The sequence below is a fragment of the Nycticebus coucang genome, chromosome 4 (genome assembly GCF_027406575.1).
Source record: "Nycticebus coucang isolate mNycCou1 chromosome 4, mNycCou1.pri, whole genome shotgun sequence".
Taxonomy (NCBI): Eukaryota; Metazoa; Chordata; class Mammalia; order Primates; family Lorisidae; genus Nycticebus; species Nycticebus coucang.
This window is the reverse complement of record NC_069783.1, coordinates 112,041,065-112,066,601: the sequence shown is the minus strand read 5'-3', so window position 1 is coordinate 112,066,601 and position 25,537 is coordinate 112,041,065. Positions and strand designations below refer to the sequence as shown.

At 42.7% G+C, this 25,537-nt stretch overlaps 2 protein-coding genes across 6 annotated transcripts in view; both read left to right on the top strand.

Moving 5' to 3' along the window:
• TCTN2 (tectonic family member 2) overlaps window positions 1-9,094 on the top strand; it is a 32,352-nt gene extending 23,258 nt beyond the window's left edge. For both annotated transcript variants that reach the window (XM_053588402.1, XM_053588401.1), the window contains 5 exons: window positions 786-892; window positions 4,436-4,592; window positions 5,952-6,077; window positions 7,745-7,833; window positions 8,426-9,094. In XM_053588402.1, coding sequence (XP_053444377.1) covers window positions 786-892; window positions 4,436-4,592; window positions 5,952-6,077; window positions 7,745-7,833; window positions 8,426-8,559 — 613 coding nt within the window. In that variant the 3' untranslated portion in view covers window positions 8,560-9,094. The remainder of the gene's footprint in view (window positions 1-785; window positions 893-4,435; window positions 4,593-5,951; window positions 6,078-7,744; window positions 7,834-8,425) is intronic.
• Window positions 9,095-10,196: 1,102 nt separating this feature from the next.
• Window positions 10,197-25,537, top strand: part of ATP6V0A2 (ATPase H+ transporting V0 subunit a2) — a 43,006-nt gene continuing 27,665 nt past the window's right edge. For 2 of the 4 annotated variants that reach the window (XM_053588398.1, XM_053588397.1), the window contains exons 1-7: window positions 10,233-10,552; window positions 15,414-15,497; window positions 15,594-15,672; window positions 18,976-19,073; window positions 21,261-21,398; window positions 22,357-22,445; window positions 24,362-24,488. In XM_053588398.1, coding sequence (XP_053444373.1) covers window positions 10,436-10,552; window positions 15,414-15,497; window positions 15,594-15,672; window positions 18,976-19,073; window positions 21,261-21,398; window positions 22,357-22,445; window positions 24,362-24,488 — 732 coding nt within the window. In that variant the 5' untranslated portion in view covers window positions 10,233-10,435. Of the gene's footprint in view, window positions 10,553-15,413; window positions 15,503-15,593; window positions 15,673-18,975; window positions 19,074-21,260; window positions 21,399-22,356; window positions 22,446-24,361; window positions 24,489-25,537 lie in introns of those variants that run through there. The other 2 variants (XM_053588399.1, XM_053588400.1) reach the window with 2 other exon arrangements.

Below are 25,537 nucleotides of genomic sequence, written 5' to 3'. Positions count from 1 at the left end.
TAGTCAGAGCCCCCCTCCTGCAGCTCAGATTTATATCCTCCAGTGACATTCCTAAAAAGGAGGGATGCTGAGTTCCAATTCTTTTTTTGTTTTTTTTTTTTGAGATAGAATCTCATTTTGTCACTCTTGGTAGAGAGCCATAGCTCACAGCAACCTCCAACACAGGGACTCAAGTGATTCTCTTGTCTCAGCCTACTGAGTAGCTGGAAACTACAGGCACCTGCCACAATGCCTGGCTATTTTTAGAGACGAGGTCTCGCTCTGGCTCAGGCTGGTCTGGAACCTGTGAGCTCAGGCGATCCACCTGCCTCGGCCTCCCAGAGTGCTAGGATTACAGGTGTGAACCACTGCACTGGGCCCGAGTTCCAATTCTTAATCTCAAACTTACTTTTATAACTCAGAATTCTAACTAGATATTTAAGTTCCTTTTACTGTCGGATCACTCTGGCTCATGAATTTATCCTGTTAACTTGATATGTGACCTAACCATCTCCGAGGTTTTGGTGATACTTAAGGGAGCCTATAAACCACGTGATACCAATGTAAGTTGCTAACAATTTAAGTACAAAGTCAAAGATTGCTTCTGTGTGTCTTCCTTTAGCTGTTTAGGGTCATCCTGAAAAGGTCATCAAAGAGAAATATGATGCCCAGCCAGTTTTTAATGCCAGTTCCTCTGGCAATGTTTTATTTAGGCACTTGGTGAACACAGACTGGACATTCACTGAAAAGGACTTCAGGACATGACCTACTCGTCCTGAGCTGAGAAATATCTTACTCTCTTGCAGGAGGAATGCTGCTGAAAGACTTGGTTCACTAATAAAAGTGACTCATGTTGCAATGAGAGGCAACTCTGATTACAATGATCTTAGTGATGGCTGGCTGGAGATAATACGTAAGTCAAAGCTGCATACAATAAAATGTGTGACTTGGTTGCTATGACTGCCAACTATAGTTTATCATTAGAGCTTGACCCAGTGGGTCATCTTTCTTTACTGTGGCTTAACTGAGTTCAATTGCTCAGTTGTTGTATGAGTTAGCAATCTTTGTGAAAGGAAGCCCAGGCAGATGCTCTGGGGACGTGAGGTGGGAGGATGGCTTGAGGTCAGGAGTTGGATGCCAGCCTAGGCAATATAGCAAGACCCTTTCTCTAAACTTAGCTGGCTGGAGTGTCATGTACATGTAGTCTTAGCTACTCAGGAAGCTGATGCAGGAGGATTGCTGAACCCAGGAGTTTGAGGTTGCAATTGACTATCATTGAGCCACTGACCTCCAGCCTGGGAGACAGAACAAGAAAAAAAAAGGAAAAAGGAGAAAGTCCAAAAATCTAAATGAGGTTTAAAGATTTTTAGTGCACTTCAGTTTGCATTGCTATTTTTGATTGCCAGGAATACAGAAATTTGAGTATTGACTTTGTAATTTATTTATTTATTGACAGAGTGTCACTATGTCACCCTCGGTAGAGTGCCGTGGTGTCACAGCTCACAGCAACCTCAAACTCTTGGGCTTAAGCGATTCTCTTTCCTCAGGTTCCCATGTAACTGGGACTACAGGTGCTTGCCACAATTCCCCACTATTTTTTTGTTGTAGTTGGCATTATTGTTCAGCTGCAACCCACCAGCCTGGGTGTATGTGGCTTGCATCCTACCCACTGGGCTATAGGCACTGCCCTGATTTTGTAATTTATAAAATCAATTTTGTTAGCTTAAAAGAAAAGAAGGTAGGCAGCTCCTGTGGCTCAAAGAAGTGGAGCGCCGGCCCTATATGCTGGAGGTGGCAGGTTCAAACCCAGCGCCAGCCAAAAACCTGCAAAAAAAAAAAAAAAAAGAAAAAGAAGGTGATTGAAAACATTAGGCCAAGTGTAAGAAGCCAGACACAAAAGACCACATATCATCATGTGGTGATATGGTATTGAGCAGTACATATAATCCAAATTGGCCTGGTATGGGGAAGATTAGCATGGCTCCTACAGGATGACATATAACTTCATGAAGTATTCCTTGTTAGGAAGGAAGGAAGGAAGGAAAAGGGAAAGGAAGGGGAAGGGAAGGAAACAACAAAAGGTCATATATTGTATGACTCCCTTTATGTGCAGTGTCCAGCGTGGGCAAATAATGCATAAGAGACAGAAAGTGGAGTAGTGGGTGCCAGGGGCTATATGTATTGGGAGAAAATTGGGAACAACTACCATGGGTATAGGGTTTCTTCATGGGGTGATAAAATGTTCTAAAACAAAACCAGGTGGCGGTTGTACAACTCTGTGAGTATATTCAAAACTACTAAATCGCACATTTTAAATGGGTAGTTTATGTGGTATGTGAATTATATCTGAATAAAGCTGTTGAAAAGAAAGAAAGAAATTAAGGTATAACATATCTAATACCAGCATGGATCACAGAGGCCAGGTAAAAACAGTTCACAGTCCAGTGCCTTTGGCCAAAGTGTTGGTTTGACAGGTGGATTGTGCATAAAGTGGGGCAGCAGGTTGGAAATACACCACATGCACATAGTGTAAAAGTGTACTGGGCTTAGCTTGCACAACAGACCTGATATTACCTTCTAGTCCAAATGTCCATCTAGTTGTTGAAATCCAGTTATCTATGAGAAGGCTATGGTCATGTGAGTTTTGGCAGAGCTAGAATGAAAACCCAGACTTCCAGCCTCTTTTCTCGCTTCCCAGGTAACAAGTAAGGTAGCTGGGACTTGTCAGGTATCTTTCAGATTTCTTGGGGAGTCTTAAGTGTGTAAATGAAATGTGTTGAATAGAAAGCTTCTATTGTACTAACTAAATTGCCTTTTAGGGCTAGAAGGAGCTTAGTGAGGGCTTGGTGTCCGTAGCTCAGCGGCTAGGACACCAGCCGCATACACTGGAGCTGGCGGGTTCGAACCCAGCCTGGGCCTGCCAAACAACGACAACTACAACCAAAAAATAGCCAGGTGTTATGGCGGGTGTCTGTAGTCCCAGCTATTTGGTAGGTTGAGGCAAGAGAATCACTTACGTCCAAGAGTTTGAGGTTGCTGTGAGCTGTGACGCCATGGCACTCTACCGAGGGTGACATACTGAGACTCTGTCTCAAAAAGAAAAAAAAAAAAAAAAAAAGAACTCAGTGAGCCTGCTCCTGTTTTCATCAGTGCCCTTCTGTCCCTGAGATGCTGCTGTGCCCTCACCTTGGCCTAGATCCTGCCCTCTCCCCTTTCTGTCTGCTCTGAGGTCATTTTGGTTCAGCAAGCTGGAGTTCACAGTGACCCTCCAGATATAAGCTTGCCTGGTTGCTACCCCTTGTGATTGTGATCACAGTGACGAGGACCCCTTAATCTCTTGGATGGACGTGGATCACGTGATTAGGTCTATGGGCTTGAAATGCCTCAGACTACTTTCTGACTCAGAGAAGAGGGTCCTGTAGGCCATGGGTGTCTCAGGCTGCCCTTTTGCTGATCCAGTTCATACCCAAGACCCAGAGTTCAGTCCTTTTTTGCAAACCGAACCCAGAAGTCAGGCTTGTTAAGCCCGGGGCTCTGCCATCCAGGCCAGCGAGATGGCTTGTGGAATGACCCCTGAGGGATGGAGGGAAGAAGTCATCAAATCACTTGACAAGTAAACAATGTGGAGAATTTCCAGACAGAGAGTGGAGGTTGGTTAAGGTACAAAATTACCAAAGTGATGACATTTTGTTGCCTTCAAGTGGAGGAGGTTGGCTTCTATTTCATGTCTGAGCCAGAAAGCAGCCTGGTTAATAAATAGAAGAGAAGTGATGTTGACACATGTGTAAGGAAATTAGATGTCATGAAAAAAGTGTCACCGACCTTCAGAATCCCTGATGGAGCAAAGAAACCCCCTCCAGAGTTGTCATAGAACCTGTTCCCTACCTCTTGCCATTGACTTTGCTGGTTTTTCCCCTAAGTGCAAGTTTTCAAGATGAATGAAAGTTAATTTCTCACTCAACTTTATTCCCTTTCAGTTGTATCACTGCTGTGGCAACACATTTCGAAAATAATTTTTAGCTATGTAATCCATACTAATTGAAGTTGTTAGTATGGTTTTTAAATGTTTTTACCTCAAGGGATAACTTCTGGCATTTCACTGTAATGATTTATGTTTTTGTCAAAAGACTGGTGGATTTCAGGGGGGAGTTTAGAAACTGTATCATAATTTATGGTTTTATTATATGGGTCAGAGCTTTTAAAGTTCTAGTGACTGATTTAACATATAAGGAAACATTTTAAGAATACCTTTGGTTAATTACTGCCAGCCAATGTACCCTGTAGGCATCCAGAGGTAGCAGTTATGAAATGATGAGTACTAGAGCCTACGAGAGATTAAAGTCTCATTAATGTGCTTTCTATTAATATCATTTCCCATTTGGGGGGTATGATGACATTGAAGGAAAACTGTCATAAAAACGTTTTTTCAAAACTACATACCTTAACATTTCTATAGGTGTAGAGGCTCCTGATACAGGGACAGACCCAGCTGGTAGTGATGTGAAAGGCATCTGCCTGGATGTTCCTGCTCAGCTGCACATCCGAATCCTCATCTCAGATGCTGGTGTGGTGGAGGGTATTACTCAGCAGGAGATTCTTGGCTTAGAGACAAGGTATGATCACATCTTAGAAAAGTGTAGCTTGCAGAATGGCTGTAAAGTTGAAGGTTCACCAAAGAATAGGGAGATGCTAGTTTAGAATCTCATTTTTTATTTACAAGTTGGAATTATTAGCATTATCATATGTATATATGAAATATGTATAAACTATATTTATAATGGAAAGTTATTCTCACAAGTACTTATGAAGCTTTGTATAAAAGATTCTGTAAGGTATTTTAGGGAATATAAAGGGCTGCTTATCGCTGAGCATATTTTGAAATGCATGAATGTAATTGGCACGCTGGTCAAATAATACTGTGCAGTGATTAAAGACATTGGCAGCAGATAGGCAAGTTTGATCAGGCCTCTCCCACTGATGAACTGTGTGACATTAGGCAATTGCTTAACCTCTTCTGAGCTGTAGTTTCCTCATCTGTAAAATGCTGATAATACCTTTATGTACCATGCCTCTATAAGTTTTAAGTTTCAGAGTCCTAGTTCACAGTGGCTTAAGCAAAAGGGGGTATTTATTGGTTCATGTTCAGAAAAATTCACTTACAGCTAATTTATGGTTCATGGATCTGATATAGTCAGGGATCTTTTTCTTGTCATCTCTTAGCTCCTCCTCCCTCTGGGCTGGGTTAATTTTCAGAGATGGCAAAGGGGAACACCAGCAATTCTAGGCTAAATCACTTTAGCAAATCCAGTGGAGAGAGCAAATGTCTATCCTCATCTTTCTCATAAAGGATCTGGGCAGACTTTTATTGGTTCAGTTTGGGTCATGTGCTCCTTTCTGAAGCAATCGCTATGGCTAAGGCGATAGATAGCCCTCATTGGCCAGGCTCAAGTGACAGGCTAGATTCAAGCTAGTCCCTTCTGGTCCACTGAACTCAGAGCTGGGAGTGATGGTTCCTCAGTGAAGAACTGGGGTGCCTTTACCAGAAGACAGGAGAAGGGATGTTGGGTAGGCAGAGATAACAAATGTTAAGCACCAAACTCACCTTGGTAGTACTATTCGGAGGATTACATGAACTGGAATGTATAAAGCTCTGTGTCTCAAACTGGAAAGCCCTCAGTAAATGGTTAGTTGTTGTTATTATTATTATATTGTTTGATGAAACAAGTTATGTTTAATAGCACCTGATTGGCAACATACTGGCAGTTGTAGCCAGGTGGTAGGTCCAGGAGAGTTCATTATACAATACTCTTCTCTCTCCTTGCATCTGTATGTGAAATTTGACATAATACAAAGAATAAAAAAGCATGTATAGAATTTGAACCTTTTAAAGAGAACCTGAGTTCATGTCCTTGATGTTCTTAGTAGACTAGGGTGAATGGTGGCTGTGTTGCCTGCATAATCTTTTCCTCTAGGATCTCTTGCGTGAACTGGCAGTATCAGTGTGGGCTTACTTGTGAGGATAAGACCGACCTTTTTCCCATCAGTGCATCAGTCCAGTTTATTAAAGTACCTGCACAGTTACCTCGCCCCCTGACAAGGTAATCCAGCTGCTGACCCAATGGACATTATTAGGAAACAGTAAAATATATGTTAGAAAATAGAAAGTTTATTTTTTTATTTTTTGTTTTTCATTTTTTTTGAGACAGAGTCTCACTATGTCATCCTTGGTAGAGTGCTGTGGCATCACAGCTCACAGCAACCTCAAACTTGGGCTTAAGTGATTCTCTTGCCTCATCCTCCCAAGTAGCTGGGACTACAGGCGCCCGCCACAATGCCTGGCTATTTTTTTGTTGCAGCTGTCATTGTTGTTTAGCTGGCCCAGCTAAGTTTGAACCCACCAGACTGGGTGCATGTGGCTTGCATCGTACCCACTGAGCTATGGGCGCTGCCATAATTTTTTTTTTTTTTTTGAGACAGAGTCTTAAGTTGTTGCTCTGGGTAGAGTGCTGTGGCATCATAGCTCACAGTAACCTCTAACTCTTGGGCTCAAGCCATCCTCTTGCCTCAGTTTTTCTATTTTTAGTAGAGATGGGGGTCTTGCTTTTGCTCAGGCTGGTCTCAAACTTGTGGGCTCAAGCAATCCACCTGTCTCGGCCTCCCAGAGTGCTAGGATTACAGGTGTGAGCCACCATGCCCAGCTGAAAGTTTATTCTTTTAATTAACTTTCTTTTTCTTTTCTTTTCTTCTTCTTCTTTTTTTTTTTTTTTGGAGACAAGAGTCTCACTATGTTGCCCTCAATATAGTGCTGTGGCGTTATAGCTGACAGCAATCTCAAAGTCTTGGGCTTAAGTGATTCTCTTGCCTCAGCCTCCCAAGTAGCTGAGACTACAGGCGCCCGAAACAATGCCTAGCTATTTTTTTGTTGCAGCTGTCATTGTTTAGCTGGCCCGGGCTGGGTTCAAACCCACCACCCTCAGTGTATGTGGCTGGAGCTATAACCACCGTGCTATAGGCACCGAGCCTATTCTTTCTTTCTTTTCTTTTCTTTCTTTTTTTTTTTTTTTTGCAGTTTTTGGCCAGGGCTGGGTTTGAACCCACCACCTCCAGCATATGGGGCTGCAGCCCTACCCCTTTGAGCCATAGGTACCGCCCAGCTTTCTTTATTTTTTTTTTGAGACAGAGTCTCCACTATGTCGCCCTTGGTAGAGAACTGTGGCGTCACAGCTCACAGCAACCTCAAACTCTTGGACTTACGAGATTCTCTTGTCTCAGCCTCCCAAGTAGCTGGGACTGCAGGCACCCGCCACAACGCCCAGCTATTTTCTTGTTGCAGTTGTCGTTGTTTAGCTGGCCTGGGCCAGGCTCAAACCCACTAGCCTGGGTGTATGTGGCCACTGCTATGGGTGCCAAGCCTTAGTGAAGTTTTGATGCTTTTTTTTTTCTTTTTTTATTATTATTATTATTATTTTTTTTGTAGAGACAGAGTTTCACTTTATTGCCCTTGGTAGAGTGCTGTGGCCTCACACAGCTCACAGCAACCTCCAACTCCTGGGCTTAGGCGATTCTCCTGCCTCAGCCTCCCGAGTAGCTGGGATTACAGGCGCCCGCCACAACGCCCGGCTATTTTTTTGTTGCAGTTTGGCTAGGGCTGGGTTTGAACCCACCACCCTCGGTATATGGCGCCAGTGCCCTGCTCACTGAGCCACAGGCGCCGGCCCGATGCTTTTCATTTGTAGTTTTTATAACCTTCTAAAATGTTTTGCAGATTCCAGATCAATTTTACAGAGTATGACTGTAACAGAAATGAGGTGTGTTGGCCACAACTTCTATATCCATTTACCCAGTATTATCAAGGTAGGATAAGACAGATTTCTGTTATCAATAATGTTACATCAATTAAAAATATTAAAAAGTAATATGTAAATGTGACAGAAAAATTAAAACATATAGAAAAGTTTTTTTTCCTTTGGTACCTCATTTTTCCCAAACACAGAAGAAAAGTTCTAAAAAGAAAATAAATTTACTAGATAATATTGCCACTTAGAAGTTGTCACTATTAATATTTTGGTATTTTGGTTTTATTCCACCTATGTCATTACAAAAAGAGTTAAGAAATAATGTTGCTTAATTTTTTTTTTTTCAGAGTCTCACTCTGTCACCCAGGCTAGAATGCTTTGGCTTTAGCCTAGCTTACAGCAACTTCAAACTCTTAGATACAAATGATCCTCCTCTCTCAGCCTCCCTCGTAGCTGAGACTACTGGTGCCCTCCACTATGTCTGGCTAATTTTTCTATTTTTAGTGGAGATGAGGTCTCATTCTTGCTCAGGCTGGCCAGGCTGGTCTCAAACTCCTGAGCTCAAGCAATCCTCCTGCCTTGGTCTCCCAGAGTGCTAGGATTATAGGTGTGCGCAGCTGATGTTGCTTAATTTATTCATTGTTTTACAGGGGAACCTTACTCTCAGCGTGTTGTCAAGGGCTTGCTGTTGATGTTGTTCCTCATGTTGGCTGCATTTCTCAGCAACCCATGGATCAGAATATGCAAAGCTTGGAGTTTGACTAACTACTACCTGACCTACTAAAGACTATACTTCTGGGATTTGTTGGAGCCCTACGTGCCTCTCTGTAAAATTTTTTTTTTGCAGTTTTTGGCTGGGGCTGGGTTTGAACCCACCACCTCCGGTATATGGGGCTGGCACCCTACTCCTTGAGCCACAGGCACCACCCTGTAAAATTTTAAATAAATGAAAGGTGGTTTTTATTTATTTATTTATTTTTTGAGACAGAGTCTTAGTATGTCACCCTTGGTAGAAGGCCGTGCCACCATAGCTCACAGCAACCTCCAACTCTTGGGCTTAAGCGATTCTCTTGCCTTAGCCTCCCAAGTAGCTAGGACTACAGGCGCCCACCACAATGCCCGGCTATTTTTCTTTTTTGTTGTTGTTGCAGTTGTCATTGTTGTTTTAACTGGCCTGGGTCGGGTTCAAACTTGCCGGCCCCAGCGGATGTGCCTAGTGCCCTAACCACTGAGCTATGGGCACCAAGCCATCCTTCACAATTCTTACTGTATGTTAGTATCACCTGTTGTTTAAACTTTTCTTTAAATAAAAGAACCAACTTCACTAATAATATTTGTGAAATTGGGTTTGTTATATTTTTCCTAATTAATATTAAACACATAACTAATAACAATTTTTTCCCTCTCAGGTATCACAGTTGGTATTACATTGGCGTTAATGTTGGCATCCTCCCCTTTCTGTTTCTTTGATTTGTATCTCTGAGGGTTGAAGTGATTATACCCTACAGATGGAGCTGAAAGTTACCTTTTGTTGAAGAAAAGGAAATACCCACTGTTTAATTGCAGTGATTCAGAAAGTCTTTCAATGGCAGTTAGTGTAACTAGCTTTGGATTTAAGATACTATATTTACGGAAAACTATTTTAAAGTTTCCAAATGACAGTAATTCAGCCTGATTTTGTGGTCTTTGTTAGGATGCCTTTGGTATTTCAGAGAGGGAAAAACTCACTTGGGCAGGAAAACAGGATCTGGTTGCGTATCATACGGTTTTAACTTTCTATGTTTATGTAATACATTCATGTATGCATTCAAGAACTAGTATTGAGTGCCTTGCTATGTGCAAGGTCCTGGAGATTCGGGAGGTCCGGCGAGGCAGGAGTCAGGTCGCTGGTAAGAAGGGGAAACCAGGGCGGCGCCCGTGGCTCAGTGAATAGGGCGCTGGCCCCATATACCGAGGGTGGCGGGTTCGAACCCGGCCCTGGCCAAACTGCGACAAAAAATAGCCGGGCGCTGTGGCGGGCGCCTGTAGTCCCAGCTACTCGGGAGGCTGAGGCAACCGGATTTGGAGGTTGCTGTGAGCTATGACGCCACAGCACTCTACCGAGGGCGATAAAGTTAGACTATGTCTCCAAAAAAAAAAAAAAAAAAAAAAGGAGAGACCGCATCTGGGCAGGAGGAATCTTTCTGGGGTCGTTGGGATTGTACACGCTGTAACTTCATTGAAAGTCACGGAGCTGTGCACTTGAAACGGCGCGTGAAGTCGGGAAGGCCTCATCTTCTACCGCCTCGGGTCGGGCAGGATTTGAGACCCGGGAGCAGCCGGGGTGGCCGCCGGGTTTGCGCCGGTTGGCCCGGCGGCCGAGGCTTGCGGCCGCAACTCCGGGCGCCCATTGGTCGGCCGGAGGGGGCGGTGCGCGGGGGCGGGGGCGGAACCGGAACCGGCCGCAGCTCGGGGGTGGGGTGTCGCCGGCGGCGGCGGCTGGAGTGGCGCCCGCGGTGGTAGCACCCGGCACGGCCGCTGCAGCTCGGAACCCGATGGTGCGGGGCCGCGACCAGGCCGCAGGAAGAGCCCGAGGCCCGGGCCGCCCCGGCTGACTGCGGGCCCGCGCTGCTCGGAGCTGTCGCTGCGTCGACCCCCTCCGGGGCGCGGGCCAGCCCGCCATGGGGTCCCTGTTCCGGAGCGAGACCATGTGCCTGGCGCAGCTCTTCCTGCAGTCCGGCACGGCCTACGAGTGCCTCAGCGCCCTGGGCGAGAAGGGCCTAGTCCAGTTCCGAGACGTGAGTGTCTCCCGGGAGACGCGGGCCGCACCTGCCCGCCGGCCAGGCGCTCTCCCGTCCTGCCGCTCGCTCGGGCCTTCCTGCCGCGAGAGCCTGGGGAGGGGCGCGCTCCTGCCCCCATTTTCCAGGCGGGGAAGCTGAGACCCCCCGTTTTACCCGCTAGAGTTTCTGCCCAGCGGGGGCTGACCCCCAGGGTTGCCAGAGTCTAATCTGGGGCGGCTCTGCCCGGGTCACTTAGGATCGCCTCCGTGTAATCTTCATCAACTTGGGGCAGTGTTCATCAGATGATTGGGGAGGACAAATCTGATAAAGGCCTCTTTGGAGTCCTTTTGGAACTTACAGGGGTGGGGAAGAGGACACGTTAAGCCGATGAATACCTAAACCAGAAAATGTTTGCTATAAAGAAAATAAAACGAGGCGGTATGATGGTGATTTGGGTGGGAGGTGCTTTTGAATAGGTGGTCAAAGAAAGCCTCTCTGAGGAGGTGACGTTTCAGCTGAGACTCGAGTGGGAAGGTGCTGGCCGTGGGAAGGATCTGGGGAAAGAGGGCCCTGGCGGGGAACAGGAAGAGCATGGGCAGAGCCTGGACTGGGAATTGAGGAGAGGAATGTTTGTTTTTTCTTCACTGATGTGTAATGATGGATGTGCCATTGTGCAAGGACTAGAAGTGTAGTCATTATTTGTTGAATGGGGGCTGTCTCCCCGATGTGTAATAATAAACACAGTTTGCTTATATCCATTTACTTGTTTATTGTTTGTCTCCACCATGAACTGTCAACCTCTGAGAGCAAGAACCTTGCCTGACTTGTTCACTCCTGATTCTCCTAGACTTCACAGTGCCTGCCATTTGTTGGCATTAATAGGCATCTGTTGAATGAATGAAGCTTTTATTGAGTGCCTGCTATATTCAGGCATGTTTTTGGTGCGTGGGGACTCAGTGGTGAGCAAGGAAAAGTCCTTGTGCTCCTAGAGCTCATGGTCTGGGAGGAGACAGGTTAAACACTCCCTGATTATAAGCTGTGATAAGTGCTCTGAAGGAAAAGAAAAGGGTGTGGATGGGAGACTGGTAAGCAGGACCTAATATTACCGACTAAATGGAAATTCACTCAGGCAAACATTTTATTTCCTAGTTTCCACTTTGATTTCTTGGCTATTTGCCTTCACCGTTTTGAGGGGACCTTCATTTCGAAAGACTATCCCAGATGTGACAGCGGTGATGTTTGGGTTGGCCTAATGAGGTAACAGGAAAGTCACAGGAGAAACTCCTGAGTGACTACTGAGGGTGCGGGGTGAGGTGCAGCGCCCTCCTGGTTCCTAGAGCCAGTTGGGTCTCAGTACATGGGACCCACTCAGCTGGCAGGAGCTGCACTGACCCCTGAGTATCACCCAAAAGACTAAGGCAGCAGTCTCAAGTGAAACAGGTGCCTTTCTTTGTAACAGGTTTGTTTGTTCCATCCTGTTAGTATTCAAGCCAAGACGGGTATCAGACTTCAGTCTCACAGATTTGAGCCAGTGCTCTAATCACCACAGAGATTCGAGTTTCATTGAGTACCTTTACAGTGGTTTTGTAGAGTATACTTGGGATCCTTTTTAATTGAAAGTCAGTAAAGAAAAAAATGCCATTCATATTTTTTCAAAAGGAAAATAAAACTGAGGCTGACACTCAGCATCTTGAGTGCTAGTGCAGAAAGCATTGTCACATGTGATGCTTCTGCTGTTTTCTGGAGTGAGTTACTGACTTTGCCGACATCGGTCTTTTCTGGCTCTTTTGTGTTTTTCTTTCAGCCACTTTTGCAAGGGAAAAGGAGCAGGGCAAGGATTTCTGTGGTGACAGCCAGTGAAAGACCTGGAAAAGAAAGGTCATTCAGCGAAGGGAAGGTCCTCTTGCCTTTTGTAACAGAGCCTGGAGTGGGAGGATCAGGGGGCGAACATCAGGACAAATAGCACCAAGTTTCCTCTGTCAGTGTTTCTAAGTGAAATGGGTCTTAAAATCAGTCTTGGTTAAAATGTACTCTATACCATTAGCCCTGGATTAGGTTGCCTTTGCTGGCCTAAAGGGGAAACAAAATGTAAATTTTATAAACAGAAGCATGCAACAGGAAAAATAATAGTTAATGTATGTAAGCCAGTGATGGTGGTGTATATCAGAGCCAATCATATTAGTATCATTGCCATAGAAATTTACCTCTTTATAAAAATTTTGCCATTTATAGAACCATTGTTGTACAATTAGACTTAAGTAGTGTTTGACATTGAAGGAAACAAAATTGAAACCAAGAAGTCGTGCTCTTGGTAGACAGCTTTTGACGCAGAACTTCCTTTCCAAGTTCTTCTATACAAATAGATTGTGTCTGAATCATTAGGGACTTGGAACTGGTTACTCTAGTATGATCTCCAGAAATGAATGAGAAGGTGAGAGAAGTGAAATTTGAATTTTCATCTTTTTTTTTTTCTGGTTTATTCTTTTTTAAAAAATTCAAAAAACTGAACTGGAACTGAACTGTTGGGGTAGGCACTTCTCAGGTTGAGCAGTTTCATGTTTTTTGAGAGTGCCCAGAACAAATGCTGGATGGAACAAAGATAAATTTCTTATCTGAAATGGCTTTCAACATGAATGGTTAGTGTAAACTTTTTAAATTATAAAAGTAATATATGTGCATTGTGGGAAATTCTATACCTAGAAATAAACATTTTAGCTTTTTGGTTAATATCGGGCATTTTTGTAACAATATTTTGAAATGTGTATATATCTGTGTTTTTATATACTTGGAATGACACTGGAAATATCTTAATCTACTTTTCTTCACACACAAATTATGACTAATTTCCTAATGTTATTAAACATTCCCTTTTTTTGGGGGGTAGACAGAATCTCACTCTATTGCCATGGGTAGAGTGCTGTGGCATCATTGTAGCTTACAGCAACCTCAAACTCTCAGGCTCAAATAATCCTCTTGTATCAGCCTCCCAAGCACCTGGGACTACAGGAGCCTGTCACATGCCTGGCTAGTTTTTCTATTTTAGTAGAGATGGGGTTTTGCTTTTGCTCAGGCTGCTCTCAAACTCCTGAGCTCAAGCAGTCCTGCTTCAGCTTCCCTGAGTGCTAGGATTATAGGTGTGAGCCATGGCACCCAGCCTACAATTTTTAAAATTTGCTTTAAGTTTTGTATTATAAGAAGTAGAGGAAAGAGTATAGTGGGATCCCACATACTTGTAATATAAACTCATGGCCACAGTTTTTTACCCCCACCCCTATTTCCCCTACTATACTAGATCATTTTGAATCAAATCTAAACTATATGAACTCATATTTCAATAAGGATCTCCGAAAGATAAGAACTCAAAAATCAAAACCATGATACCATTATCATACCTGAAAAATTTAATAATACATTTCTTAATATAATCAAATGCCTGGTCATTTATTTTATTTTTTATTTATTATTATTATTATTTTTGAGATGGAGTCTCACTATGTTGCCCTTGGTAGAGCGCTGTGGCGTCACAGCTCACAGCAACCTCCAACTCCTGGGCTTAAGTGATTCTCTTGCCTTAGCCTCCCAAGTAGCTGGGACTACAGGTGCCTGCCACAACACCCTGCTATTTTTTTGTTTTAGTTGTCATTGTTGTTTAGCAGACCTGGGTTCAAACCTGCCAGTCCCAGTGCAGAGTAGGGCCAGGTGTGGTGGCTTATGCCTATAAATGTAGCATTCTAAGAGGCTGAGGTGGGGGGATCACTTGAGCTCTGAGACCAGCCTGAATAGGAGCAAGACCCCTTCTCTACAAAAAAATATAAAAATCAACCAGGAGGGCGGCGCCTGTGGCTCAGAGGAGTAGGGCGCCGGCCCCATATGCTGGAGGTGGCGGGCCACCCAGCCCTGGCCAAAAACTGCAAAAAAAAAAAAAAAATCAACCAGGCACCGTGGTGGGTGCCTGTAGTCCCAGGTACTCAGGAGACTAAGGCAGAAGGATTGGTTGAGTCCAGGAGTTTGAGGTTGCAGTGAGCTATGAGGATGCCACTGTACTCTAGCCAGGGCAACAGAACAAGATCCTGTCTCGAAAAAAGAAAAAACAAAAGTGCCAAGTCAGTTGTGTGACTGAACCATAGTTTTTATATACCTTTATTGAGGTGTAACACGTAATTCACCCATTTTCAGTGTGTAATTTATTTTATTTTATTTTTAGAGTTGAGGTCTTACTCTGTTTCCCAGGCTGGAATGCAGTTTTGTGATCAGAGCTCAATGTGGCCTTAAATTCCTGGGTTTAAGCAATCTTTCTGCTTCAGCCTCTTAAGGAGCTGAGACTATAGCACATGAGAAAACGCCTGGCTAATTTTTTTGCAACTTATTTGCTATGAGGTCTAGATACGTTCCCAAGGCTGCTCTTGAACTCTGGGCTCGAGTGATCCTCCTGCCTCAGATTCCAGAATTTTGGGGATTGATTACAGGTATGAATCACAGCACCCAGCTCAAGTATACAATTTATTGATTTTTAGAAAGTTTATTGAGTCATGCAACCATCACCACTATCCAGTTAACCATTGATCTAATTTCTGCCTCTAGATTTGCCTTTTCTTGACATTCCATATAAATAATCACAATATGTGGCCTCTTGGGTCTGGCTTCTTCCACTTAGTATATAATGTTTATGAAAGTCACCTGGGTTGTTTCACGTGTCATTAGTTCCTTTTTGTTGCTAAGTATATTCCATCCAAGGGCTCTAGAGTATAATTTATTATTTTTTTAGAGTATAATTTCTTTAACCAATTTTATGTTGTTGAATTTTGGGGTTATCATTTTTCTCTTTCTCTGAGTTTCATGTTCTTATTCATAAAATTTGTATCTGTACTTTTTTCCTTAGGTTAAATTTCTTCATGGGGTATTGCTGGGAAAAGGACAATTTTCAGGCTATTTGGTACCAGTTGCCAGATTGTTCACCAGAAAAGTTATGTCAGTTTATACTTCCATTCAGTAGTATAAGACAGTGTAATTTCCCCAAAACTTTGCCAAATTTAAAGCAAATTTTTCATCCTTTTCTCAGCTCAACCAGAACATAAGTTCTTTCCAAAGAAAATTTGTTGGTGAGGTGAAGAGATGTGAAGAACTAGAGCGGATATTGGGTAAGCTTATTTTCCATGTTAAAAAGTAATAGTAATTATTTATTTATTTACTCATTTAGTTAGTTATTTTATGTTCTGTCACCCTAGCTGAAGTACAGTGGCACAGTCAGAGCTCACTGCAGCCTTGAACTCCAGGGCTCATGTGATCCTTCTACCTCAGTCTTGACTACAGGCACATGCTACTAAATATTTTTTTTTTTTAGAGACAGAGTCTCACTTTTTTGCCCTTGGTAGAGTGCTGTGGTGTCAAAGCTCATAGCAACCTTTAGCTCTTGGGCTTAGGCAATCTCTTGCCTCAGACTCCCAAGTAGCTGGGACTACAGGCACCTGCCACAAGACCCGGCTATTTTTTTGTTGCAGTTTGGCCGGGGCTGGGTTCAAACCCACCATCCTTGGTGTATGGGGCTGGTGCCCGACTCCCTGAGCCACAGGAGCCGCTCACTACTAAATTTTTTGTAGAGACAGGGTCTTGGCTCTTGCTCAGTCTCATCCTAAACTCCTGGATTCAAGTGGTTCTCCTACCTCCCTCTCCCAAAGTACATCCCACCCTGCGTCATCATTTTAAATGTCTGTGTAATATTTCATTGTATTAATGCATCATGATTTTTTTTGACACATTATCCTAACTTAAAAACATTGTGTACATACATAACATTGCTTCATCTAAAATTATATCAAGGAACTAGAGAGGCAGGAAATGGCAGAGTGATTGTTTGATAATCATTTTCTATGTTTCAGGGCTTCTTTTGCCAGTGAGTTAGATCAGTGCTCTCTGATTGTTAACCATTAAAATTCAGTAGTCTGAGGTTACTTCCTTTATCTTTGAAGTCTTTTTTTTTTTTTCTTGAGACAGAGTCTTGCTTGGTGACATCTTAGCTCACAGCAACCTCAACCTCTTGAGTTTAAGTGATCTTGCCTCAGCCTCCCAAGTAGCTGGGACTATAGTTGCCCACCACAATGCTTGGCTAGTTTTTAGAGACGGTGTCTCACTCTGGCTTAGGCTGGTCTTGAACCCGTGAACTCAGGCAATCCACCCCCCTCAGCCTCCCAAGTACTGGGCTTACAGGCCCCAGCCACTGCACCTGGTCTTATCTCTGAAGTCTTTAACTTTAGTCATTATCAAGTGAAGTCAAGTTCGGACCGAAATGGAAGGGAAAATGGCAGAGAAGTCACTGAATTTGTTTTTATAAGGCCAGATGTGGGGATGTGCAGGAAGAATATGACTTGGCATGATTTCTAACAGTTGGTAATTATTGTAGGTTTTATTTTTAAATTGAGGATTTTTAAGATTAACAGAAATTTATAGTCATCTGAAACCTGTTCCTTTTCATATTGCTTGAGGTCCTAGTTATTTGTGTGGCTTAAGATGTTCCATGTGTTTGCAACCTGTGTGAATCGTTGGACAGATAGATCTTGCATTTGGAATGAGACTTTTATTTTATTTTTTGACACAGAGTCTCACTCTATTGCCCCAGGCTAGAGTGCTATGCTGTGAGAGCTCACAGCAAACTCAAACTCCTGGGCTCAAGCAGTCCTCTTGCCTTAGCCTCCCGAGTAGCTGGGACCACAGGTGCCCACCACAATGCCTGGCTAATTGTTCTAAGTAGAGACAGGGTCTTGTTCTCGCTCAGGCTGGTCTTGAACTCCTGAGCTCAGGTGATCGACCTGCCTCAGCCTCCCAGAGTGCTAGAATTATAGGGTTTAGCCACTGTTCTCGGCTGGAATGAGATTTTTAAAAAAGGGAGGGCAAAGGTAGTAACACACTGGGCACATCCAGGAGTTTACATGTCTTGTAGTTTAAACTATTTCAGAAAGAATGCAGACTTGAATAAATAAAAAAGGAACTCCCAAGTAAATTTAGGTATAAGCTAGACATGGTGGTATGCTCTCAAAGGGCCATCTACTTGGGAGGCTGAGGTGTGCTGATTGCTTAAGTCCAGGAGTTCAAGGTGGGTCTGGTTTTCTCTTCTAAAAAAAAAAAAAAAAAGTGTCTGGGTAGAATCCCAGCTACTCAGAAGGCTGAGGCAAGTGGATTGCTTGAGCCCAAGAGTTTGAGATTATTGTGAACTATGATGCCACAGCACTCTATCCAGGGCAACAGAGTAAGACTCTTATCTCAAAAAAAAAAAAAAAAAATAGGCTCAGTGCCCATAGCACAGTGGTTATGGCGCCAGCCATATACCCCAAGGGTGGCGGGTTTGAATGTGGCCCAGGCCAACTAAACTGCAACCAAAAAATAGCCGGGCATTGTGGCAGGCGCCTGTAGTCCCAGCTACTTGGGAGGCTGAGGCAAGAGAATTTTAGCCCAAGAGTTTGAGGTTGCTGTGAGCTGTGACACCATGGCACTCTACAGAGGGCAATATAGACTCTGTCTCAAAAAAAAAAAAAAGTGGTTAAAGCAGTTTTCATCCATTTCTGGAAATCTCTTAAACCCAATGCTTCCTTTGTTGTCTTGTTAGTAAGACCTAGTTGCTTTTCTTTTCCTTTTTGTTTTTCTTCCTTTCTTCTTTCCCTCCTAAAAATAGACTAACTAGTAACACTTTTCTGATATATTATGTTTGGTAATGACCACCAGGTATGACATGTATCCTAAGAAAAAAGATGTTTCTTGGAATTGAAAATATAAACTAGAGAAAGTGAGTTCATTTGGCTAGTACACTATTGGTTTATGAATCTAGTCTTTAAGTAGTGAAATAATGAAAGTTGTCCTAAGTCACAACATCAGTGCTAACTGGGGATTTGCAAGAGAGCCTGGCTTCTGCCCTGGGAGTCATGATTTTCTTAATGGATGCCCATCTCTTCCTAAGGGCATCTGCAGAGAAAGTCAAGTTGCCAGCTCTTGTGGGGACTGTTGTGGATCTACCAGTTGGATGATTTCTGCAATTCCAAGTGCACCTCTAACCCCTGCATCATTCTGCAGATGCAGAGACAGCTCTGACTCAAAGTTCTTTAGAAATGGAAAACATAGGAGGGAATTTTGTCACTGTATGCTGATATTTCTAGGCAGCCTTATTTTGTAAATCTTTGGAAACACTTGTCGAAAGTGACCTATAAATCTTGCTTGTTTCAAGCATTGTGTATTTAAACATTGATTTTTTTTTTTTTTTTGGCCGGGGCTGGGTTTGAACCCGCCACCTCCGGCATATGGGACCGGCGCCCTACTCCTTGAGCCACAGGTGCCGCCCTAAACATTGATTTTTTTAGATGGCCTAGGAAAGGTAGGGATTTACAATGTTTTGACTGAAATGTATCATAGTAAGTTTTTTAAATCTAATTTGTTTAACTTTTATTTTATTTTCACAGTTTATTTGGTGCAGGAAATTAATAGAGCTGATATTCCCCTTCCAGAGGGAGAGACCAGTCCTCCTGCGCCCCCTCTTAAACAGGTTCTACAAATGCAGGTAATTTGCTTCTGAGAAAGCTTTTTAAGCCATTGACTCAAGGGCTGGTTTATGTTGTCAATGCTTTTCTCCCTTTTCAAAACCATGGAAAAAAATTAAAGAATAGGCCGGGTGAGGTGGCTCAAGCTTGTAATCCCAGTGCTCTGGGAGGCCAAAGTGGATTGCCTGAGCTCACAGATTTAAGACTAGCCTGAGCCACAGTGAGACCTTGTCTCTAAAAATAGCCAGGCATTGTGCCAGGCGCCTGTAGTCCCAGCTACTTGGGAGGCTGAGGCAAGAGAATGGCTTGAGCCTAAGAGTTGGAGGTTGCTGTGAGCTATGATACCATAGCACTCTACTGAGGGCAACAAAGTGAGAATATGTCTAGAAAAAAAATTAAAGAATAGAATTATGGTTAAAACTGTCAGTAATAGATTATCTGTGATAAATTTTAATGATAATTCGGTTTTCTTTTTCAATGTTAAGACATGTGCTTCTGGGTAGTGCCTGTGGCTCAGTGAGTAGGGCGCCGGCCCCATATACCGAGGGTGGCGGGTTCAAACCCGGCCCTGGCCGAACTGCAACAAAAAAAGAAAAGAAAGAAAGATAAAGACATGCGCTTCCTTTCCTGGTGGTGGTAAATCAAGGCTAAAGAGAATTTGGCCATCAAATGTAGGACATAGGCTTTTAATGTTGCAGAAAGTTCATTTGGGATTACCCATTCCTTAGCATGCCTCTCCTATAAGTAATTGAGGCTTTAATCCTGTGCCTTCTCAGCCCTGCCTGATTCAGCCTAACTGCTCTGATTTGCAGAAACTAGTATGAAGTTGATAGGTTGTTTCAGGTGGGTAGCGAACAGGATTCTTTCATCCTGAGTTCACTGGCTTGTGAGTGAGAGATTACAGACTTCCCTCTGTGAGAACACTGGCTTGTGTTGTTTAATAGCAGTCCCTCAACCCCCCCTCCCCTGAACTGTGAATTACCCATTGAGGTTTTAATCTGATCATTTTATAGTTCATCATCCTGGTAAATAGGCTGGAGCCCTTTATAACTCTTCTAAAACAATTATTACTGTGTAACTGAGGCCTTTTCCATTGCTGACTGCTCTGTTTGTTTATCTGGGAGGAAGTCATTTACATTTGATGTATGAGTAGACTCCAGAGAAAATGGTACAGTCAGACAAGTAATAGAAAGCAGTCATCTGGTCTGGCCCTTTTGGTTGGTCGGCTATGATGTTAACATAGTAATTACTCTTTATAGCCTTTACAGGCATGGCAGAAGTAGCGAATGTATTAATAGTATGTTAAATGATTTGTTTGAAGACAAGTTCTTATTTACTTTATTTGTTTTAAGAGTTCTACTTCTATTGTTTTAATATTTAAGAACTGTTAAGGATGTTTAATATTAACTAATTATTAAAGAATATTTGTTCTCGGGCGGCGCCTGTGGCTCAGTCAGTAGGGCGCCGGCCCCATATACCGAGGGTGGCGGGTTCAAACCCAGCCCCGGCCAAACTGCAACCAAAAAATAGCCGGGCGTTGTGGCGGGCGCCTGTAGTCCCAGCTGCTCGGGAGGCTGAGGCAAGAGAATCGCTTAAGCCCAGGAGTTGGGGGTTGCTGTGAGCTGTGTGAGGCCACGGCACTCTACCCGAGGGCCATAAAGTGAGACTCTGTCTCTACAAAAGAAAAAAAAAAAAAAAAGAATATTTGTTCTCAAGAATTTTTATGCTCAAAAAAAAAAAAAAAAAAAAGAATTGTAGAAGTGCCAGTACATAGATAACTTAAGCCAGGGACCAGGAAAATGTGTTGGAAAAGATCATCTAAACATTTTCTGTGTTGCAAACGAAAGGAAATGTAGACTTGAAGAAGATTCTTGGATATATGATAATGGATAAGCAGACAAAGGTAAAACGAAAGAAACGACAGGACCTGCAGTTAGAGAGGACGGCCAGGCTTCTGGTCCTGAGAGTCATCAGAGCCTCTGGGATGTTACATCATAGATGGCGTGAATGTCAACAGAAATTACCTCAATTAATATGAAAAAATAAATGATGGACCTTTAAAATCTTTGCATGTTTTTGTACCCCTACCAAACTAATATAAATTCTGGCTTTTTAAAACCTCTACTGGTCTTAGTGACTGTAAAAAGGTTATTAGAATCACACTTGAAACTAATTCATACTCTTAACTAATCGCTATTTTGTTTTAGGAGCAGTTGCAGAAACTTGAGGTTGAATTGAGAGAAGTCACTAAGAACAAAGAGAAACTGAGGAAAAATTTATTGGAGCTGATTGAGTACACTCACATGCTGAGAGTGACAAAAACCTTCGTGAAACGTAACATTGAGGTATTGTACATCTCGTGAGGCAATACGTTTCTTTTTTTTTTTTTTGTAGAGACAGAGTTTCACTTTATTGCCCTCGGTAGAGTGCTGTGGTGTCACACAGCTCACAGCAACCCCCAACTCCTGGGCTTAGGCGATTCTCCTGCCTCAGCCTCCCCAGTAGCTGGGACTACAGGCGCCCGCCACAACGCCCGGCTATTTTTTTGTTGCAGATCAGCTGGGGCCGGGTTTGAACACGCCACCCTCGGTATATGGGGCCGGCACCCTGCTCACTGAGCCACAGGCGCCGCCTGGTAATACGTTTCTTTTACAAAAGTCTCGTTCTCTTCAGCTTGTGGGTTTTGTTATTAATTCATATAAATATGCTGCTGCTTTTTGGAGATAAATTTAAACCTTGGGTTTAGTTTAAAGTTTTAAGAGCCTTTTCTTGTATTGGTTGGTTTTAGTAACAACACTGCATATTTGTAAAATAGTTTACAATGGAAAAACTTTTTACGATCATGAGAAAAATTGAACAGTGGAAATTGAACTCTAAAATTTGTTCTTTGCAAATTGCTGAATAAAGGAAGTAAGAAAATAATCTATGTAAGAATAAAGAGTAGTCTGTGTAGTTGTATTTTACTGAGCTTTGTGTGGAAGAATTAGATTCCTTTTGAAATCAGTTCCACTTGATATAGTAGTTGACCTCTGATAAAGTGATTCTCCCTTGAATGAAGGTGATGACTCAAATTGTAATTCTTCTTTTATGTAAATGTCTTTATGTGGCTTACAAATGTTAGATGAGGAAATTATTGTTTTATTTATTAGAGCTGAGTTATATGTCTATGTTACCTGGGGGCTTTTGTACCCAAATCTAAATAGTTAGGTATGGTGTTCCATAAACTTGTTTGGAAATATGACATGAGAAATAAAGTGTCACTTTTTATAAGACACACTGGTTTTTATATGTTTCTCTTTCTAGTTTGAACCCACTTATGAAGAATTCCCTCCCTTAGAGAATGATTCTTTGTTGGACTACAGCTGTATGCAGAGGCTGGGGGCGAAACTGGGGTAGGTGACCAGGACTGAGTGTCACACTTCATACTGCCCTTCCTACAGAGTGAATGAATGGGGACTGTCTTAAAGTCCATGATCGAATGAAAGAAAGTGAATATTTGTTTCAGAAAATACTGTGTTCCTGTTCTTTTTGAGCTGAATTACTCAGCTGTATTGACTTTTAAACTAAATACAATGGAAATTCCTTTTTTTGGTATAGTGCTTTGGAAAGGATCAACATTTATGTTATTCAGTGTTACTCCTATAAGCCTAAAATAATTGGTCATTGAAGCATCAAGTCCTGTTTGATAGAAACATAGGAGTTAAACTGAATTGGCTACTTTTTTTTATTAATTATATTTTAAGGGTCTTGTTCTGCTATTTATTCTTTCTGCTTACTTGAACTAATGGTAAGTTGTTTCCTTTTGTGATTTGTGATTTTTTTACCATTATAATCTTATATTCTTTGGTCTGTTATCTGAAGGAATTCAGTGATGTTTGGTTTTAGGATTATTCCAGAGAGAATTTGTTTTTACATTTGTTGGGTACCTGGAAGTGCTCTAGCAATCTGGAATCATTTGTTTCTCAGCGTGGGATTTTTTTTCTGTTGTGTTGGTTGGTTTTTTGACTATGCAAATAATGTTAAGCCATAAACCTGAGTGAATTTTAACCTGTGGTCGTAAATTCTTAAGGAAGACTTCTTTGTCCATCTAGAAGCAAAACAGAAATAAATATTTACTTGTGGGCTCCTTTGGATTATTCTGGTCCACCCATTCAGTGAAGAAGGTATAGCTCTTGGGGCATGAAGTAGTCCCCATTTGATGGGGATTCAGTTCTAGTTGGTCATCTTCTCTGGACCCAGTGTCTGTCTCCCGTTGCCCATGCTGTTGTTAAACTCTAGCCCTTGAGAGACAGAGTCAGTATGATAATAATCAGGAGAACTATGGATTCTAAGATTTTCTGTTTACTATAAGCTCAGCTGTACTTTAAAAGGATGTTTCAAAAATATTTTACCCTGGCGGCGCCCATAGCCTAGTGGGTAGGGTGCCGGCCGCATACACCAAAGCAGGCTGGTTCGCTGGTTCACAGGTTCGAACCCTGTCTGGGCCAGTTAAAACAAAAACGACAACTGCAACAACAACAAAAAAAATAGCTAGGCATTGTGGTGGGTGCCTGTAGTCCCAGCTACTTGGGAGGCTGAGGCAAGAGAATCGCTTAAGCCCAAGAGTTGGAGGTTGCTATGAGCTGTGATGCCACAGCACTCTACCCATGGTGACAGCTTGAGATTCTGTCTTAAAATTTTTTTTTTTTTACTCAGAGACAGTATTTTATTTAGAGACTCTTTGGTTGTTTTTATTCTTTTTGAGATCTGTTAAATTACCCTCTGATGCAAACTACTGCCTGTGGTCTGTCACCTGCTTTTGTATGTCCCAAGAGTAAAGAATAATTTTTTTTTGTTTTTAAATAGCTGAAAATAAAGTTATGACATGTGAAAATTAAAAAAAAATTATCTAGCATCTGAGATATTTTACAGTTGGAGGCTTTTCATTTTCACCATTTTGCCAGCAGTGGAAGCCTTCATCATTCTTTTTTTTTTTTTTTTTTTTGAGACAGAGTCTCACTATGTCACCCTTGGTAGAGTGCTGTGGCGTCACAGCTCACAGCAACCTCCAACTTTTGGGCAAGTGATTCTCTTGCAACCTCCAACTTTTGGGCAAGTGATTCTCTTGCCTCAGCCTCTCAAGTAGCTGGGACTACAGGCGCCTGCCACAATGCCCGGTTATTTATTTATTTTTTTTGTAGTTGTTATTGTTGTTTGGCAGGCCCAGGCAAACTACAGGCACTGAGCCAGCCTTCTATCATTCTTTTAATGCAGTTTGATAACATTCGTGGCTTTCAGTTGACTACTGGTTGGCTTTATTATTTCATAGATTTGTGTCTGGCTTAATTAACCAAGGAAAAGTTGAAGCATTTGAAAAAATGCTATGGAGAGCCTGCAAAGGGTATACGATTGTGACCTATGCAGAACTGGATGAATCCCTTGAAGACCCTGAAACAGTGAGTCTTTTTTTAAAAAAATATTTATCAAAAAATTTTTAAGTTAAAAAATACATATTGCCCTGGGTAGAGCACTGTGGTGTCATAGCTCATAGCAACTTCAAACTCTGGGCTCTAGCAATTGTCTTGGTTCAGCCTCCCAAGTAGGTAGTACCATAGGCACTGCCACAACACCCAGCTAGTTTTTCTTTTTCTTTTTTTTTTGTAGAGACAGAGTCTCACTTTATTACCCTCGGGAGAGTGCTGTGGCCTCACACAGCTCACAGCAACCTCCAACTCCTGGGCTTAAGCGATTCCCTTGCCTCAGCCTCCCGAGTAGCTGGGACTACAGGCGCCCGCCACAACGCCCGGCTATTTTTTGGTTGCAGTTTGGCCGGGGCCGGGTTTGAACCCGCCACCCTCGGTATACGGGGCCGGCACCTTACCGACTGAGCCACAGGCGCCACCCCTCAGCTAGTTTTTCTATTTTCAGCAGAGACAGGGTCTTGCTGTTACTCAGGCTGGTCTGGAATTCCTGAGCTCAAGCAATCCACCTATCTTGGCGTCCCAGAGTGCTAGGATTACATGCGTGAGTGATTGCATTTGGCCCGCAATCACTCTTTTACAATAACTGATGAACGGCAAAGCTGAAGAAACAGAACAAAGGAATATTTTTCTTCTGAAATATTTGAGAGTAAATTGTTAACCCGATGCCTTATATTGTATGTATTCATGTGCTGGTCCTAAAATCAAGGGCATTCTCCTGTGTTACAACCTGACCCTCCAAATCAGGAAGGAAATATAGAGACATTTCTACATTATGACCCTATTCAGGTTTCCCCAGTTGCGCCAGTACAGTCACAGCAAAGGATCTAATTAGCATCATGCATAGATTCGTTGCAGGAGGATGAGGCCCAACAGAGAGAAAGAGCACCCAAACAGCATGTTTATAAGAGGAAGGGCTTTATTCACTGGCCAGGAGCTTATGGCATAGAAGAATTCCAAATGGCCGTGTTCCCCGACTGGCTTGGTTTTTCCCTTTTTATTGACAGTCAAAAAGTTCCAACCCA